The sequence below is a fragment of the Stegostoma tigrinum genome, chromosome 5 (genome assembly GCF_030684315.1).
Source record: "Stegostoma tigrinum isolate sSteTig4 chromosome 5, sSteTig4.hap1, whole genome shotgun sequence".
NCBI classification, from domain to species: domain Eukaryota; kingdom Metazoa; phylum Chordata; class Chondrichthyes; order Orectolobiformes; family Stegostomatidae; genus Stegostoma; species Stegostoma tigrinum.
Genome location: NC_081358.1, coordinates 60,221,644 through 60,239,200, shown reverse-complemented (window position 1 = coordinate 60,239,200; position 17,557 = coordinate 60,221,644). Strand labels below are relative to the sequence as shown.

Below are 17,557 nucleotides of genomic sequence, written 5' to 3'. Positions count from 1 at the left end.
AGACCTAGCTAACAGTGGTTTCTGTCACCAAACTGCAACAATGACCATAGAAACCCATGTATAAAGCAACCTTTTGTCCTTTAAGTAATGAACACTACTGTGTACTCTACCAGTTAGTTTGGCGCACACTCTGAAAGCGTATTTGTGATTACATAACTAACATAACAACTGCAATAACAATAAATGTTTTCAACAATCGAGGACTGTTTCTGTACACAGGTCACGTTGTATTCCAGTGCAGTCTTCACCTAGACCAATTATGAAAATTGGCAACCAACAGTCACTGTAGATGCTAATTTAAGAAGGAAGTGAATCTGTAAGATGAGTCAGGCCGACAAGAGAAACAAAAGGATTCTTTTGGTATGGTGTTATGAATAGAATGGGAACATTGCAAACACATTTCTGTCTTTGCACTTTTGGGAAGCTAGCCAATTAGTTGAATCTGGAGACACAGAATTAGCATACAAGTTTGCAGTTACATTCATATAAACAGCAAATTGAGAAAAATACTGCAGGTCAGGACAACTCATCAAATAGTAGAGAACAGAACATTGTATGGCTACATCAGTGTATTCAATACTAAGCATAATGTGATTCAGTTCAGTTATTAGACATTCTTGGTGCCTCAAATGTATGTAAATTTAATCCTTTGTAAGTAAGAAATGTCTCACATTTTTTGCAACTGCAGGAAATGCCAAATTCCAATGTTTGTTCATTTGTTCTTAAGCAAAGACTGTACAGAAGTGCTTCAGTAACAATGTACATACATAAAGTTTTTTTATGAATACAGTATATTTTTGTAATTAAAGAAAATTGCATGTTAATGGTGCAGGGCTTAACTCTTTAGACAGGCACATTAAATCGTATATTGCAGACTATTACATATAAAGAGTCAATGATAAGTCAGATTCATGCAGGTTGAACAAGAGCCATGAAAACCATTCCAACATCATCAGAGCAAGTCAGCACTTTTTTCAAAAAAACTCACTCAATCACAGGCAATGAAAGTCATTGACTAAGCCAGAATTTATTTAATAAAGGAAAGTTAACTGCAAGTCTAGGAATAGAGGGGTGTCAATTTAAGAATGAGATGAAGAGGAATTTCTTTTCTCAGAGGGTTGTGAGTTGTTGGCACTCCTTGCTACAGAGATCTAGTGGGACAGGGTCCTTGTGGCTGAGGTAGGTGGATTAGGTAAGATTCTTGATCATCTGCAAAATCAAAAATTACAGAGAAAATGGATGTGAGGAAAGTCAGATCAGCCAGGATCCTATTGAATGGTGAAGTCTAAGAATCAGTCAAATTGCTGAGGGTCTGACCAGCTGAGAATGGCAGTTTCCTTCCTTGAAGGGTATTAATGAAACAACTGTTTTATAGTCATCATTCGACTCTTAATTCTGACCACAGTGAGATTTGAACCCAGCCCCCCAGATCATTATTTAGGTCTCTGAATTAATAATCCAGCAAGAATACCATCTGGCCATCAGGTTGCCCCTGAGGCAGTGACTCATTGTATGTTGTGTCTTCTGTAATTAATGTGAATATTTAGAAAGTAAATCTCAATCTCTAAACCTTCAACTTAAGCAGGAGTAAAATAAATCAAGTTAATTCTATCATTGTGCTATATAGCTTTGTTGCAAAATTGGCTCCAGGAAATGCAATTACAATAAAATGGCAAGTTTAAGATTATGCAATGTCTTTCAGTTTCTGTATGAGTTCAGCATTTTCAAGCTGCGCACAAGATACTTTTATCAGAAACAAAGGATTGTATTTTGTAAGTCATTTGTCCATATTTGACTAGGTCTAGATTACAGAAACATCCATTTCTTGAAAAATCCAACGTGCATCGACAACATTGGTGGTGGGCACATTGTTGGAGGGAAGCTGAGGGGCAGGATTCACACATATTTGTAAAGGCATGGACTGATTAGAGATAGTCAACATGGTTTTCTGCATGGGAAATCAAGTCTCACTAACTTGACTGAGTTTTTTGAAGAAGTAACAAAGAGGATTGATGAGGGAAGAGCAGTGGACGTGACCTATATGGACTTCAGTAAGGTATATTCAACAAGGTTCCTCCAAGATTAGTAAGTTTGCAGACAACACCAAAATTGGAGGTGCAGTGGACAGTGAAGAAAGTTACCTCACAGTACAATGGGACCTTGATTAGATGGGCCAATGGGTTGAGGTGTGACAGAGGAAGTTTAGTATCAACAAACATGAGGTGCTGCATTTTAGAAAGGCAAATCAGGGCAGGACATACACACTTAATGGGAAGGTTGTGGGGTGTGTTGCTGAATAAAGAGACCTTGGAGTGCAGGTTCATAGTTCCTTGAAAGTGGAGTTGCAGGGAGATAGGATAGTGAAGAAAGCATTTAGTATGCTTGCCTTTATTGGTCGTTGCATTGAGTATAGGAATTGGGGCATCATGTTGTGGCTGTACCGGATATTGCTTAGGTCACTTTTGGAATATTGCATGCAATTCCAGTCTCTCTGCTTTAGGAAGGACATTGTGAAACTTGTTAATCTTTTCTGAAAATTTTCAAGGATGTGGCCAGGATTGGAGGGCTGAATAGACTGTGTGATTTTCATTGGAGCATCGAAGGTCAAGGGGTGACCTTATAGAGGTTTATAAAATCATGACGAACATGGATAGGGTGAATAGCCAAGGATTTTTCCTTGGTGTGGAAGAGCCCAAAACTAGAGGGTGTACGTGACAGAGAACAGATTTAAAAGGGACCTAAAGGACTAATTATTCATGTAGGGGGTGGCGTCTGTATGGAATGAGCTGCCATAGGAAGAGATGGAGACTAGCACAATTACAACATTTAAAAGGCATCTGGAGGGGTATACGAATAGGAAGGGTTTAGAGGGATATGGGCCAAATGCTGGCAAATGGGACTAAATTTATTTAGAATATCTGGTCGGCATGGACGAGTTGGACCAAATGGTCTGTTTCCATGCTGTACATCTCTATGACTCTATCTGTGTTACTAGCCCGGCTTCAATTTGCAATTATATGAAGAGCTTTAGAACAAACTTTAGCTGATGAGATATAAACTTTTTCACCAGCTGGATAGTCTCCGAGGTCCTTGAGCCCATTTACACAACTCATTAAGATTGTGGACAAAACGCAATAGGGACTATTTTGACTTAGATATCAGCTAAAATGATAAGTGAGAAGGGCGACACTCAGCTGATCTGATGGTGCTTGTTTTAAAACAACTGCCAATGTCTTTTGATAACAAAGTGTGAAGTTGGATGAACACAACAGGCCAAGCAGCATCTCAGGAGCACAAAAACTCACATTTCGGGCCTAGACCCTTCATCAGAGCAGAAAAGGGTCTCGGCCTGAAACGTCAGCTTTTGTGCTCCTGAGATGCTGCTTGGCCTGTTGTGTTCATTCAGCTTCACACTTTGTCGTCATGGATTCTCCAGCATCTGCAGTTCACATTATCTCTGCCAATGTCTTTTGTGCTTTCTTCCAGTAGCTGCTGTAGTTACCTTGTAATAGAGAAACTGGTAGACAGCATTAACACATTACACTGTAAAGCTTACAACATACTTTGTGTTGAATCAATGTATGTGATGCAGAGACAGGCCATGGCACAAGGGCGCAGAGCATTATACCTGCCAGGTCTCATTCACAATTGGTGTGGGGCTTATCAATCACATCTACAGTAGGCACCCACCCAATCTTTTTATACAATTTCTGTGATCTCCCAAGGTAGCAAATTTAAAGACAGAATGTACATCTTAAAAGAAGGTTACAATCCTTGAATTTAAACACTTTGTGTTTTGTGCTCACAGTTCGATTCTGTTGAATAGCTGAATGAAAGGAAGTGGCTGGCCACAAATGTTTAGGTTTCTGTCTGGAAGTGCTATTGGTGGAGATCAGTCTTATCACATAATATCTTCCAAGTGCACACACACCTACTGCTCGTGCACTTGAATGCTTTTACTTAAGGGCCTTCTCCTTGCACCTTGTAGCATTTGCAGAAATATGGTTCCCACATAACTCCTTTCCCTGATCACACTTGAGTCAACTGCTGCCTGTAAAACATGTTATCAATTTCCACTGAATTCGCCACCTTCATGGTTTTCACAGTGTGGACCATGGCAACACAGGGTTACCAAGAGCCAACAGCATTAGTGGTGGTTAAGTTGATCATTTCTCACATGACATCCAAATAAGAGTCATACTGGACTTGAAATATTAGCTTTGTTTCACTCTCCACAGATGCTGCCAGATCTGTTGAGCTACTGTATCTTGTCACTTGTCTTTGTTGGGCGACTGCTTCTAATTGAACTCCATTATATGGCACAAACAATTGCTTGGCCAGCGAAGTTTAGGAATTCAACCAGAGTGGCCAAATGCTTCAGCCTACCATTGCCGTGCTAATGCTTGTCTCTTCCCTCTTTCTCCATAACTGTGAGGACTATATTCTCCCTGAGAAGACAGTATCAAGGGATCCATGTTTCCCATCCATCACTGCAAAGTTTGCTGGCTTGGTGAGGCAACCATTAGCAGGGCTTGCACCTAGGGAAACACCCGTTACAAAGTGAGCAGTGGCAGATGGTCGGGGAAATATCTTTTAGCTGTATCAAAATAGAGCTTTAAATAACACAAGTTAGTTCTTTCTTGACTCTTTGCCACATTGCTTGCTTATCATTGCTACACACATTATGATGAACTATGCAAACAAGTTCACATTTCAACAGCAATTTCCACAGTTAGCTCTTTGACCTTTTTGACAGCCAATTTGTTGTTTAGATTTCACATGTCTCTTTGGCAGGCCTTAAATAAGTTGTACAGTTCAGAGAATGTAATCTCCATTGTCTTCTTGTCCACATTGCCCTGGCCAGACAGCTCAGCACATCTTTGAACTGCTTTGTACAGCTGGGATTGCAATGGGTGGTACACCCTTAACTCACTTAGCCTTGGTGAGAACAAGGGGCGAAAAATCTTATCACAAATAACCTGTGACAGAGAAAATCAAAAAATTAATCAGCATGTCTGACCTTAGATAGTGGTATCATGATGACATACCAATTGATGGAACACATCAAAAAGCTTCATGAATGGCAAATCATGCCTGACAAATTTACCAGAAATCTTTGAGGAGGTAACAAGCAGCATGGATAATGATGAACAAATGAATGAAATACTTTTAGATTTTCAGAAGGCATTTGATAAGGTACCACACATTAGGTTGCTAAATAAGACAAGAACCCACGGTGCTGTAGGTAGTACATCAGCTTGGATAGAGGCTTGGAGGATTGACTAATTAATATCCACCTTCAGGCCATTCAGTTTTACTAGCATCTTCTCCTTCGTGATGGCCACTATACTCAGCTCTGCCCCCAATTCTCTCAAATTTTTCGGATTTTAGAATTCTTTGAGAAAGTAATGAGCAGGTTAGTCCAAGGAGAGCCAATGGATGTTATCTACTTGGACTTTAAGAAGGCCTTTGACAAGGTGCCACACAGGAGGCTGCTGAGTAAAATAAGGACCGATGGTGTTAGAGGCAAGGTGCTAGCATTGATAGAAGATTGGCTGTCTGGCAGAAAGCAGAGAGAGGGGTTAAAAGGTCTCTCTCAGGTTGGCAGTAAGTGACAAGTGGTGTTCCGCAAGGGTCAGTGCTGGGACCACAACTTTTCACTTTACACGTTAATGATCGAGCTGAAGGAACTGAGAGCATTCTGGCTAAGTTTTCAGATGATGCTAAGATAGGTAGAGGGACAGGTAGTATTGAGGACGTGAGGAGGCTGCAGAAGGATTTGGACAGATTAGGAGAGTGGGCAAAGTAGTGGCAGATAGAGTACAATGTGGGAAAGTGTGAGGTCATGCAGTTTGGTAAGAAGAATAGAGTATGGACTATTTTCTAAATGGGGAAGAAAATTCAGAAGTCTGCAGTGCAAAGATACTTGGGAGTTCTAGATTCTCTCAAGGTAAACTTGCAGGTTGAGTCAGTAGTTAGGAAGGCAAATGCAACTTTGGCATTTATTTTGAGAAGACTTGAATATAAAAGCAGGGATGTACTTCTGAGGCTCTATAACGCTCTGGTCAGGCCACATTTGGAGTATTATGAACAGTTTTGGGCCCTATATCTCAGAAAAGATGTACCCTGGAGTAGGTTCAGAGGAGAATCACAGGAATGGTCCCAGGAATGAAAAGCTTAACATATGAGGAAAGTTTGAGGACTCTTGGTTTATACTCAATGGAGTTTAGAAGGATATGGGGGGATCCAATTGACACTTACAAAATACTGAATGGCCTGGATAGAATGGATATTGGGAAGATGTTTCCATTGGTAGGAGAGACTCGGGAGCACAACCACAGAATGAAGGGAAGACCTTTTAGAACGAGATAAGGAGAAGCTTCTTCAGCCAGAGACTGGTGAATCTAAGGAATTCACTGTCACAGGTCATTGAGTATATAAGACAGAGAGAGATAGGTTCTTGATTGTAAAAGAGATCAAGGATCATGGGGAAAAAGGGGGAAAATGGGGCTGAGAAACTTATCAACTGTGATTGGATAGCAGAGTTTGATGCGCTAAATGGCTGAATTTATGCTCCTGTGTTTTATTGTCTAATAGAAGACAGTGAGTTGGAATAAGAAGCATTTTCAGGATGACAACCTATAATCAATGGAGTTCTGTGGCACAATTACTTATATATGAATAGTATTAATGTTAATATAGATTAATTACCTGGATAAGCATAGTAAATGCACTGTAGCCATGTTTATCAGCCACAAAAATAGGTGAGGAAAGCAATGATGAGGATGACACAAATATGCTGTGGAGGGTCATAGGTTAAGCAAGCAGACAGAAACTTGTCAGATAGAATATTCTGTGAGGAAATGTGAGGTTATGTATTTGGCAGGAAGTATAGAGGAGCTGAGTATTATTTAAATGGAAAAAGGCAGCAGAAAACTGTGCAACACAGGGATTTGGGAGCCCGCGGAACTTCAAAAAGCTGGCATCCAATTTCAGCTAACAGGGAAGGAAAAAGGAATGTTGGCCTTTATTTCAAAGGGAATGGAATCTAAAAAGAAGGAAGTTTCTTTGAAATGGTACAAGATGCTATTCAGACTACTGTTTGAATATTATGAACAGCTGTCTCTCCTTATCTAAGTAAAGATATACTAGCATTGGAAATAATCCAGAGAACGTTCACCAGACTGATACCAGGTATGGGGGAACTGATTTATGAGGACAGGTTGAGTAGGTTGGGTTTGTATTATTTGGAGATTTGAAGAAAGCGAGGCTCAGTGCCATGCAGTCACGGGTGGAATGTTAAATATATTCAAGGTTGAGGTAAACATTTTTAATCAGTAAAGAAATCAAGGGTTTTGGGGAAAATCACAAGAAAGTGGAGCTGAAGATTATCACATTAGCCATGAATGGTGATGAGTTCAGCAGATTTGAAAGGCGGAATGTCCTACTTCTACTCTTTTGTATTACGGTCTTACCAAAATATGATGTGAAGAGAACACAGCTCAGGCATCAACAGATGGAAGACGAGAAAGGCTGGATCAGTATAATGATCCAGGCTTCTGACTGACTGTTAGAAAGTTCAGCTAATTGGAGATAGCCATTAGTCCATAAGGATTGATTCAGGCATTTTTGCCATGCTCTGACAGAACCAGTTACACAGTAGTTTTGCCAGAGGAAAAGGCTGCCAATGTGGAAGACAAAAATGTAAGGGAAAAAAGTATGACTTATCTAAGCTTTTGTTGAAACATGATTCTTGGGGACACTGTCAACCGTCAGGAACCCCATGTGAAAACGATTTCTCATGATGCATGAACAACAGTATTGTTGTTGTTAATTAATTGCTGTGGGTGTGAGCACATTTTGCTGATCCTAATTTGCCTGATACCCAATCAGCCACATTTAGCAGAAGTTTAGTCATTGAATAATAATCAGAAGCAGGAATCCTGTCTGATATTGCTTCTCCTCGGTCTAAGGAATAGCAATGTATAATTATAGTTCCTCTATTACTGCAAGGGTGCATCCAAAAAAAAACCTCTTACATATGGAAAATGTTCATTTAAAATCTAAATGAGGAAAGTCAGAAGTGAGATCTGTCTTGATTTAACGAATCTCACCCTAATATCATGGTGAACAGCAATTAACCAAATAAATTATTTTCCCTTAAAACAAATGTGTTCTATCCAACTAGCCATGTTTTCCCTTAAAGAAAGCAAATAAGTATTAGCTTGTGATTCAAACACTTGCCTGTCATTTGTTTCTGAAATGTCTTTGATACTTTATCTTGCTTGAGTGGAAGAAGCAGACAGATTAAAATATACAATAGGGTATGGAGGTATTTGTGCCTAGAGTGGGAAGAGGTCACTAGAATAGGAAGAGCCTTGCATGGAGCACAAACAACAGCATTACACAATGTGATCTAAATGGCAATTTCCTGTGATGACAGTTCAATGCAATTCTATGTAACTTCCTCCAGAACTAATGCAAACCATGAGGGCAAAACATATGTCGCATTGTAAAGTTTGAAATGTCCACAATTGCATGCATAAATGACTAGGAAAGATAAAGGTATAGTGGTAATGTCACTAAACCAGCCATCTAGAGACGATGCAGTTACCCTGGGAACCTGGGTACAAATACCACCAAAGTAGCTGGTGGAATTCTAATTCATTTGAAAAAAAGTTGGAATTGAAAACTAATCTCAACAATGGTGGCCATAGAGCTACAATTGATTGTCATATAAACCCAAGTGTTTCATTAATGCCCTTTAGGGAAGGAAATCTGTTGTCCTGACCTGGCTTGTTCTGCATGTGATTCCCAATCCACAGCAATGTGATTAGTTCTTAACTGCCCTCTGAATTTGGTGGGCAAGTCACTCAGTTCAAAAGCAATTAGCATTGGTCACCAAATGCTGTCCATGCTGCTGATGCCATATTCCATGGCAGAATAATGAAGGAAAATTAAGTCTGTATATTTTGAGTGCTGGTAGATTTGGGCCATATCTCTTGAGACCCCAAAAGGTTTGCATTATGCATGTGAAAAACTGCACATAAACACTTTATGAAGCTACCTACCAACAAAAAAACATGGTGGCACCTAAATTAGCACATTAAATATGCACAAAGGGTATAGAATAACATCACTGGTGGGGATACTGGGCATGTGCATTTTGTGCTTGCCTGTTAAAAGTATTTCCAAGAGTGTCAGTAGACAATTCTGGTTGACATATAATTTTAATTGTTATGCACCTAGATTGATTGATTAAGTCATGGATTTTTACTGGATTATGGGAAGTCAGCATCTCTGACTGGGCATTAATATTCATACCTGATCAGTTAGAAACCAATGCACATTGCTATGGATTTGACGTCTTATTTAGGCCCGACCAGGTAAGGAGTGTATTTTTATTCCCTACAGAACATTAGAAAACAGGATTTTTGTGACAAGTGGCAGTTCTTACATAGCTACGATCAGATGAGCTTATTGCTTCGCAGTTTTATTTATTGAATTCAAGTTTTATCATCTGCCATGGTGGCACTCAAACCCAGATCCCCAGAACATTAGCACAAGGATCTCACGTATTAGACCAATGATATTACCGCCAAACCACTCTGGATCCTGAGTTAAAAATTTCTTTCAAAAGAATTGAGTATTGGGTTCCATGGCTGTAAGGACAGGTTACCCCCTGAAGAGTTGTCACTCTACAATCACAACCTTGAAGCATTGGCCAGTTGAACTAACAAACAAATGCAAACAGCTTTGTTTTTCAGAAGTAGTGCACATAGTGCTTCAATTGAGCCCACTCCCAGCAATGAATAAGCCTGTACCCTTTAAAAAATCAGAAGGACGCCTCCGTGAGGTTGAGGTCCAGATAGAAGCAATAGCTAAGTTCCCAACTGACAACTCTGACCACAGATTTGAAAACATTCTCACTCCTGTCACCTCCCCTCCACAGACACTTCCTAACCTCCTGAGTGGTTTCAGCCTTTTATACAGCTGTTTCAGCTTTCTAGTATCTGCAGTATCTCAGTTTTTGACTGATTGGCAATGAGCTCAGATCCATTTTTTAAACTGTCCCTAATAAACATTAACGATAAAAATTCAATGAAGAGTGTTGCTCCCTAATTCAGAAGCATTAATTTGTAAATAAGTAATCTCTGCTGATTTCCATGTCTGAACCCCTCACTTGCATTTCCAGTGAATGGATGGTCATTCTACATCAGAGAATTTGTGAATATTCCCCTCAGACTTGGTGATTTTCTCTTTTTCCCACATTCACCAATAGGTTAACCAGGCCGAATACATCCTACATGGTGCTCCACTTGACTTAATCAAAACCTATTTATCATTCTGGGTTAAGATCATTTCATTTGACCAGAGACAGGTCCTTGGGTATGTCTTTCCCCATCTGAAGACTTGTCTGAATTTAATGGAAGAAAGTAAACCCTAGTAGCACACGCCATTGGGAGAAGTTTTTACAGCTAAGTTTAGCTGGAAATTTCTCTATACTGCAAATTGCTACAAACGTTTACATTGCTGAGGCTAGACGCCAACTTTCCAACACATCCTCCTACTGCTCCCTTGATCATGACTCTACCCCCGAGCACCAAACCATCATCTCCCAAACCATCCATGACCTCATCACCTCAGGTGATCTCCCACCCACAGCCTCCAACCTCATTTTTCCCCAACCCCGTATCGCCCGCTTCTATCTCCTTCCCAAAATCCACAAACCCGCCTGCCCTGGTCGACCTATTGTCTCCGTCTGCACCTGCCGCACCGAACCCATCTCCACCTATCTGGACTCCATTTTCTCCCCCTTGGCCCAGAAACTCCCTACCTATGTCCGTGACACCACCCAAGCCCTCCACCTCCTCCAGAACTTCCAATTCCCCAGTTCCCCAACACCTCATTTTCACCATGGACATCCAGTCCCTATAGACCTGAATTCCCCATGCAAATGGCCTACAGGTCCTCCACTTCTTCCTGTCCCGCAGACCCAACCAGTCCCCCTCCAGCGACATCCTCATCCGCCAAGCCGAACTCGTCCTCACCTTTAACAACTTCTCTTTCGATTCCTCCCCACTTCCTACAGACAAAGGGGGTAGCCATGGGTACCCGCATGGGCCCAAGCTATGCCTACCTCTTTGTAGGTTATGTGTAACAGTCCCTCTTCCACACCTACACTGGCCCTAAACCCCACCTCTTCCTGCATTGCATTGATGAAGGTATCGGTGCCGTCTCATGCTCCCAAGAGGAGCTCAAGCAGTTCATCCATTTCACCAACATCTTCCACCCTAACCTTCAATTCACCTGGACCATCTCCAACACATCCCTCACCTTCCTGGTCCTTTCTGTCTCCATCTCAGGCAACCACCTACAAACCGATGTCTATTTCAAACTCACTGACTCCCACAGCTACCTGGAGTACACCTCCTCCCACCCACCCTCCTGCAAAAATGCCATCCCCTATTCCCAATTCCTTCGCCTCCACCGCATCTGCTCCAAAGATGAGGCATTCCAATCCCGCACATCCCAGATGTCCTCGTTCTTCAAGGACCGCAACTTCCCCCCCACAGTGTTCGAGAACACCCTCAACCATGTCTCCTGCATTTCCCATGCCTCATCCCTCACACCCCGCCCAGCAATAACCGCCAAAAGAGAATCCCCCTAGTCCTCACATACCACCCCACTAAGGTCCGGATACAACGCATCATCCTCCACCACTTCCACCATCTGCAATCCAACCCTACCACTAAAGACATTTTTCCAACCCCACCCTTGCCTGCCTTCCGGAGAGACCACTCTCTCCACAACTCCCTTCTCTGCTGCACACTCCCCTCCAACCTCACCACACCCGGCACTTTCCCCTGCAACCGCAGGAAGTGCTACACCTGCCCCCACACCTCCTCCCTCAACCCCCTCCCAGGCCCCAAGATGACCTTCCACATCAAGCAGATGTTCACCTGCACATCTGCCAATGTGGTATACTGCATCCGCTGTACCCGGTGTGGCCTCCTCTACATTGGGGAAACCAAGCGGAGGCTTGGAGACCGCTTTGAATAACACCTACGCTCGGTTCGCAATAAACAACTTCACCTCCCAGTCGCGAACCATTTCAACTCTCCCTCCCATTCCTCAGACAACATATCCATCCTGGGCCTTCTGCAGTGCCATAATGATGCCACCTGTAGGTTGCAGGAACAGCAACTCATATTCCGCTTGGGAACCCTGCAGCCCAATGGAATCAATGTGGATTTCACCAGCTTCAAAATCTCCCCGGACCCCACTGCATCCCAAAACCAGCCCAGCTCGTCCTCGTGTGCCTAACCTGTTCTTCCTCTCACCTGTCCCCTCCTCCCACCTCAAGTTGCTCTCCATTTCCTACCTACTAACCTCATCCCACCCCCTTGACCTGTCTGTCCTCCCCGGACTGACCTATCCCCTCCCTACCTCCCCACCCATACTCTCCTCTCCACCTATCTTCTCCTCTATCCATCTTTGATCCGCCTCCCCCTATCTTCCTATTCATTTCAGCATCCTTGCCCCATCCCCCTTTTCTGATGAAGGGTCTAGGCCCGAAATGTCAGCTTTTGTGCTCCTAAGATGCTGCTTGGCCTGCTGTGTTCATCCAGCTCCACATTTTGTTATCTCCAATGTTCAATCTAGAGTTTGAAAGAGATAACCCACTTACAGAGATAGTGCATGCATCATCTTTCAAAATTCTATTAATTTTGCATTGGTGCCTGCAGATTAGAAAATTACAAATGTAACCTCATTGTTTAAGAAAGGAGGGACAGAGAACACAGGCAATTACAGACCTGATCGCCTTGCATCACTAGTCGGGAATATACTAGGATCTATTATAAAGGATGTGAACACTAGACAGTTAAAAAATAAATGTTGGATTGGGAAAGGTCAACGTGAATTTGTGAAGAGGAGTTCTTGTTTCACAAACCATTAACTTTTTTGAGCATATCATAGAGATGATAAGTGGGAACCATGGATGTGATATATTTAGATTTTGAAAAGACTTTTGTTAAAGTCCAATGCATGAGATTAGTGAACAAAATTAAAACCTGGGCTGTACTGAGGCTGGCAAGCTATGAATAATGGAGTACTATAAGAATCAATGCTTGGGTTTCAGTTGTTCATGATCTATATCAATGATTTTGATGCGGAGATCAGTTGTAATAATTCCAAATTTGCAAATTATGCAAAACTTGGCAGGAATGTGAGCAGCAGAAAGGGTGCAAAATGCCTATAGGTGGATTTAGTCTGGCTGAGTGAGTGCTCAGAAGCATGGCAGACGGAATGTAATGTGGTTAAGTGTAAGGAAGGTAGAAAAAAATAAGATGAAGATTTCTTAAATTATGAGATATTGGAAAGTGTCGATGTCAAAGGTTCTTGTTCATAAGTCAGTGAAAGCTAACATGCAGGTGCAGCAGGCAATTCAGGAGGCAAATGGAGTGGCATAGTGGCTCAGTAGTTAGCAGTGCTGTCTCATAGCGCTAGGGTCCTCGGTTCACCCACTTTGGATGACTGTCTGTGTGGTGTTTGCATGTTCACCCTGTGTTTGTGTGGGTTTCCTCCAGGCGCTCTAGTTTCCTTCCATAGTGCAAGGATGTGCAGTTTAGGTGCATTGGCTATGGTGAATTGCCCATAGTGTCCAGGAATATGTGGGTTAGCTGTGGAAAATGCAGGGTTAGAGGGATGGGGAGGTCTGGGTAGGATGCTGTTTGGAAGGCTGGTGTGAGCATGATGGACCAAATGGCCTTCTTCTTAACTAGTAATTCTACAATTCAAATGGTATGTTAGATTTTAGCAGAGGAAGATTGGAATACAAGAACAAAGAACTCTTGCTTCAGTTGCACAGACTGTTGGTCAACCCACACCTGGTATACCCAGTGCAGTTTTGGTTCCCTTTCCTAAAGAGAAGTACAAAAGCAAAACTTTTATTACTCAGCACCTATGGGACCAGGATTCTGCCAGTTGATCAAAGGTGCGCATAACAATGCTAAACCCTGACAAAGTGAGGCTTTGAGACATCAACGTCTCTCAAAAAATCTACGTAAAAATATTTTGATATCTCTCCAAAAATCGATGTAAAAACACGGTAAATAATAGAAACATAATGCAAGGAGAATATACATCACTGTTGTACTTTATTTACATCATAAATACTTGGACATTGCAGTGTTTGAGGTATATAATTTTTTCCATTTGATGAGGTGCCAAAGTGCAGAAGACATTTACCAAACTGATTCCTGGAGTAGTGGGACAGTCCTACCAGGACAGGCGATGAGACTGAGTTTAGATTCTGTGAAGCTTAGAATGAAGAGAAGTGATCTCATAGAAACCTAAAAATACTAGACAGAGTAGATGCTGAAAATATATTTCCACAAGCTGTGGGTCCTGTAAGCAAGGGGCACAGTCTCAGAATAAAAGACAAGACATTTAGGACTGTGAGGAGGAGGAAGGTCTTCACTCAGAGGGTGGTGGATCTTTGGGACTCTTAACCCCAAAGGCCTATAGAAGATCAGTCATTAAGTAAGTTCAAGGCAGAGATTGATAGATTCCCAACTACTAATGACATTAAGAAATATGGACATAGTATGGGAACATGGCACTTAATAGTTAATCAGTTGTGATCTAGAATAGAAGCACAGGCTTGAGGGCTGAATGGTCTGCTTCCATACTATGCTCCTGTGTTCTTATTGTAATTAGTTCTTATGTGTATTAAAACTAAGGAAATCAATTCTCTGAGTCACCATAGTCATTTACAGAACAAGCAGAGAGTGAGCGAGAAAAGGTTAATTCCTGCAGTAAATCTACACTGACCAAGAAGTTTTGAGTTTAGGGTATGTTGAGGTTGTATTCCCTAAATTAATTACATTTTGGTTCTTTAGTGGTTAGAGACCCACCAGGGTAGGCTGGCATTTGGTGTCCATTCTGAACTGCCCCTGCTGAAGGTTGCAATGAGCAACTTTCGCGATCTGCTGCAGTCCCCATGTTGCAGATGCATTCATGCTTGCGACAGTTAATGCAGAATGGAAATTTGTTTTAGGAAGAGAAATGAGAATACACTAACAAACAATAATGTAGGATAGAAATGCCAACTAGAAAGATGAGAAACACAGGAGCCTTTGAAAGGCAATAAGTAGCTGTTCAGCCATAGAAGAAGGTGGAACCTAGGAGTTGTGAATCAATTTGCTGGTTGTGCTCATAATGGTCATAAACTGCAACTAATATCCCATTTGGGATATTACATCAAAAAGAAATGATCATTAGAAGCAATTATTCATGAAATTTTAAAGTAAAATATTACAACTGACCTGGAGATTATTATTTGAACGTTCTGCTCTGCATGTTTTAGTCTCAATATTGCATCGAGAGAAACAATCAAAAAAGTTGCAGTCTTCATCATCCGTACAATTTTGTTCAAGGATGGCACGCATTTTGGGTTCAAAAAATGCCATGTCAACATCAATCGCAACAACCTGTAACAGTAAAATGGAAATACTATTTAAACCCTCAAATCAATTTTATCAGTATTTAATTAATAGCTATTAGTTCATAATCTTGAACAAATGAGATTACATATATAAAGAATAGAAAATGCTCCAAAACATTATTAACAGACATGACCCTAAATGTGCTCAGAAACATTTCTATTTGCTATATTAATGAGATATTATGATATGGATGGGAAACTTAGAGTTGTCTTAATAAGGGCAGATATTGGACAAGGAAAGAATTTAACCGAGTCCTTAGTAACCATGATCATCATCATGATCATCAGGTTGCTGTAACTCAATGAAGCTTAAAGAACTTTAACTAGTCATACGAAACATTTGACTATCTTTTACTTATCTACTTATTTATACATTGGATATTTGACATGGACAGATGAGATATTTACATAAAACCTGTTTACTAAGAAGACTTGACAGGGTGGGCGTAGAGAAATTGTTTCCCCCTGTGGGATAGTTTAGGACCAGAAAGTGTGATCTCAGAGTAATGAGTTTTAATAAATAATAAATAATAAAGTTTTAAACAGAGATGAGAAATTACTTCTCTGAGGGTTGTGGATCTGTGGAATTCTTTACCGTAAGAGGATTATTGAGTATATTCAAGACCAAGGTAGAATTTTAGAAAGTAGAAAGTAGAAAGTAGAGTTCAGGATTGTCAGATCTCATTGAATGATGGGCTGATGAATGGAAGATGTTGTTGGTAAGTTGTTTCAGTACATTTCGTACATTTTGTAAAGGGAGTGAATGTTATACGTAGTGGATTTGGTGCCAATTAAGACAGCTGATTTTTCCTGGATGGTGTCAAGAATCTTGAGTGTTTGAACTCTTGTCATCTAGACAGGAGGAGTATTCCATCATGCTCCTTATTTGTGCCTTGTAGATGGTGGATAGGCTTTGGGGAGTAAGGAGGGGAGTTACTCCAAACCTCCAACCCGGTCTCGTAGCCACAGTCTGGCTGAATAAGTAAACGATATTTATCCATTTGTACGTGCTCAATAGAATTGAAAATCAATGACTGTTCCAACAAACTCATCCCATCACCCAAATGTCAGCTTCTGTTCGTCCTTCAAGGTATGAACAGTCATGAGTTCTCAAGTTGGTCGTTGCTACAGCCTGTTTCAGGAACTTACCCACTGTCAGCACAGTATGGCAGAGCTCAGCAGGCAAACATCATTATCACTAATTGGCACCAGGTTCCAGCAGTAAACATAAGCCTGAGGCACAGCCTGTCCGGCAGACCAACATTTTAATACAGTGGCCACTAGGGGCAGAATGTTTATCTCTCTGTGTGAAGGGAGCAGACATCCAGCAACACTGAATCACTGCGAATTCTGTTCAGCATTTGTGAGTTCTTTGGTGTCCCTTCTGTCAAAGACCTCTGCCCTTTCTCTTACTCATTGAGCTTCAGCAGATTCCTAGTGGAGCTCACCAGTCACTGTGATCTTAGCTTAACTGCCCGGAAGTGTTTCATTTGCTGTTAATTGTTCAAGGTCATCCTGCGTTCATCAAATATACTACAAATTGTACATATTTCTTTCCTTTTGTTTTCTTTACTTATGTGTGGTTTTATGCCAGTAAGTTTGAGATTGTATTGTCTGGAGTAAATTTAGTATGAATGATTTGCCTGGTTGAAGTGAATAATAAATTACATACTCCATGCTCCCTACCTTATTTCATGGTGCCACTTCAGAGAAAATCCCCTTCATTGCGTGCCCCCTGACACACCAGTATCACAATTTCAAAACTGAGATTATAGATGTTATCTTCCACCACACATAAAGAGAACGGACTTGTGGTGGAATAGTATCCATTGAGGCCAGTGTGAAAATGCCAAGTTCATTTTACCTCTGATCTGTCACAAGCTCTTGTTGACATCTTGAAGATAACCTCTACAGCATAGTAACTCCTTTTGAAGATGAAGCAGGCCTGTTGTGCAGTCTTAAGGTTACAAGAAGACGAACACAGAGCCAGCTGTTTATTTAAATTCTATTGGGATTCTCTTTTGTGTAATACGCCTGAGATTATGG

The 17,557-nt window shown here is 41.2% G+C and overlaps 1 protein-coding gene across 3 annotated transcripts in view; it reads right to left on the bottom strand.

Annotated features, from left to right (window-relative positions):
* Window positions 1–3,411: 3,411 nt before the first annotated feature.
* dipk1c (divergent protein kinase domain 1C) overlaps window positions 3,412–17,557 on the bottom strand; it is a 31,397-nt gene continuing 17,251 nt past the window's right edge. For 2 of the 3 annotated variants that reach the window (XM_048529613.2, XM_059646333.1), the window contains 2 exons: window positions 15,333–15,497; window positions 3,412–4,979 (listed from right to left, as the gene is read on the bottom strand). In XM_048529613.2, the coding sequence (XP_048385570.1) occupies window positions 4,776–4,979; window positions 15,333–15,497 (369 nt within the window). In that variant the 3' untranslated portion in view covers window positions 3,412–4,775. The remainder of the gene's footprint in view (window positions 4,980–15,332; window positions 15,498–17,557) is intronic. The other variant, XM_048529614.2, reaches the window with a different exon arrangement.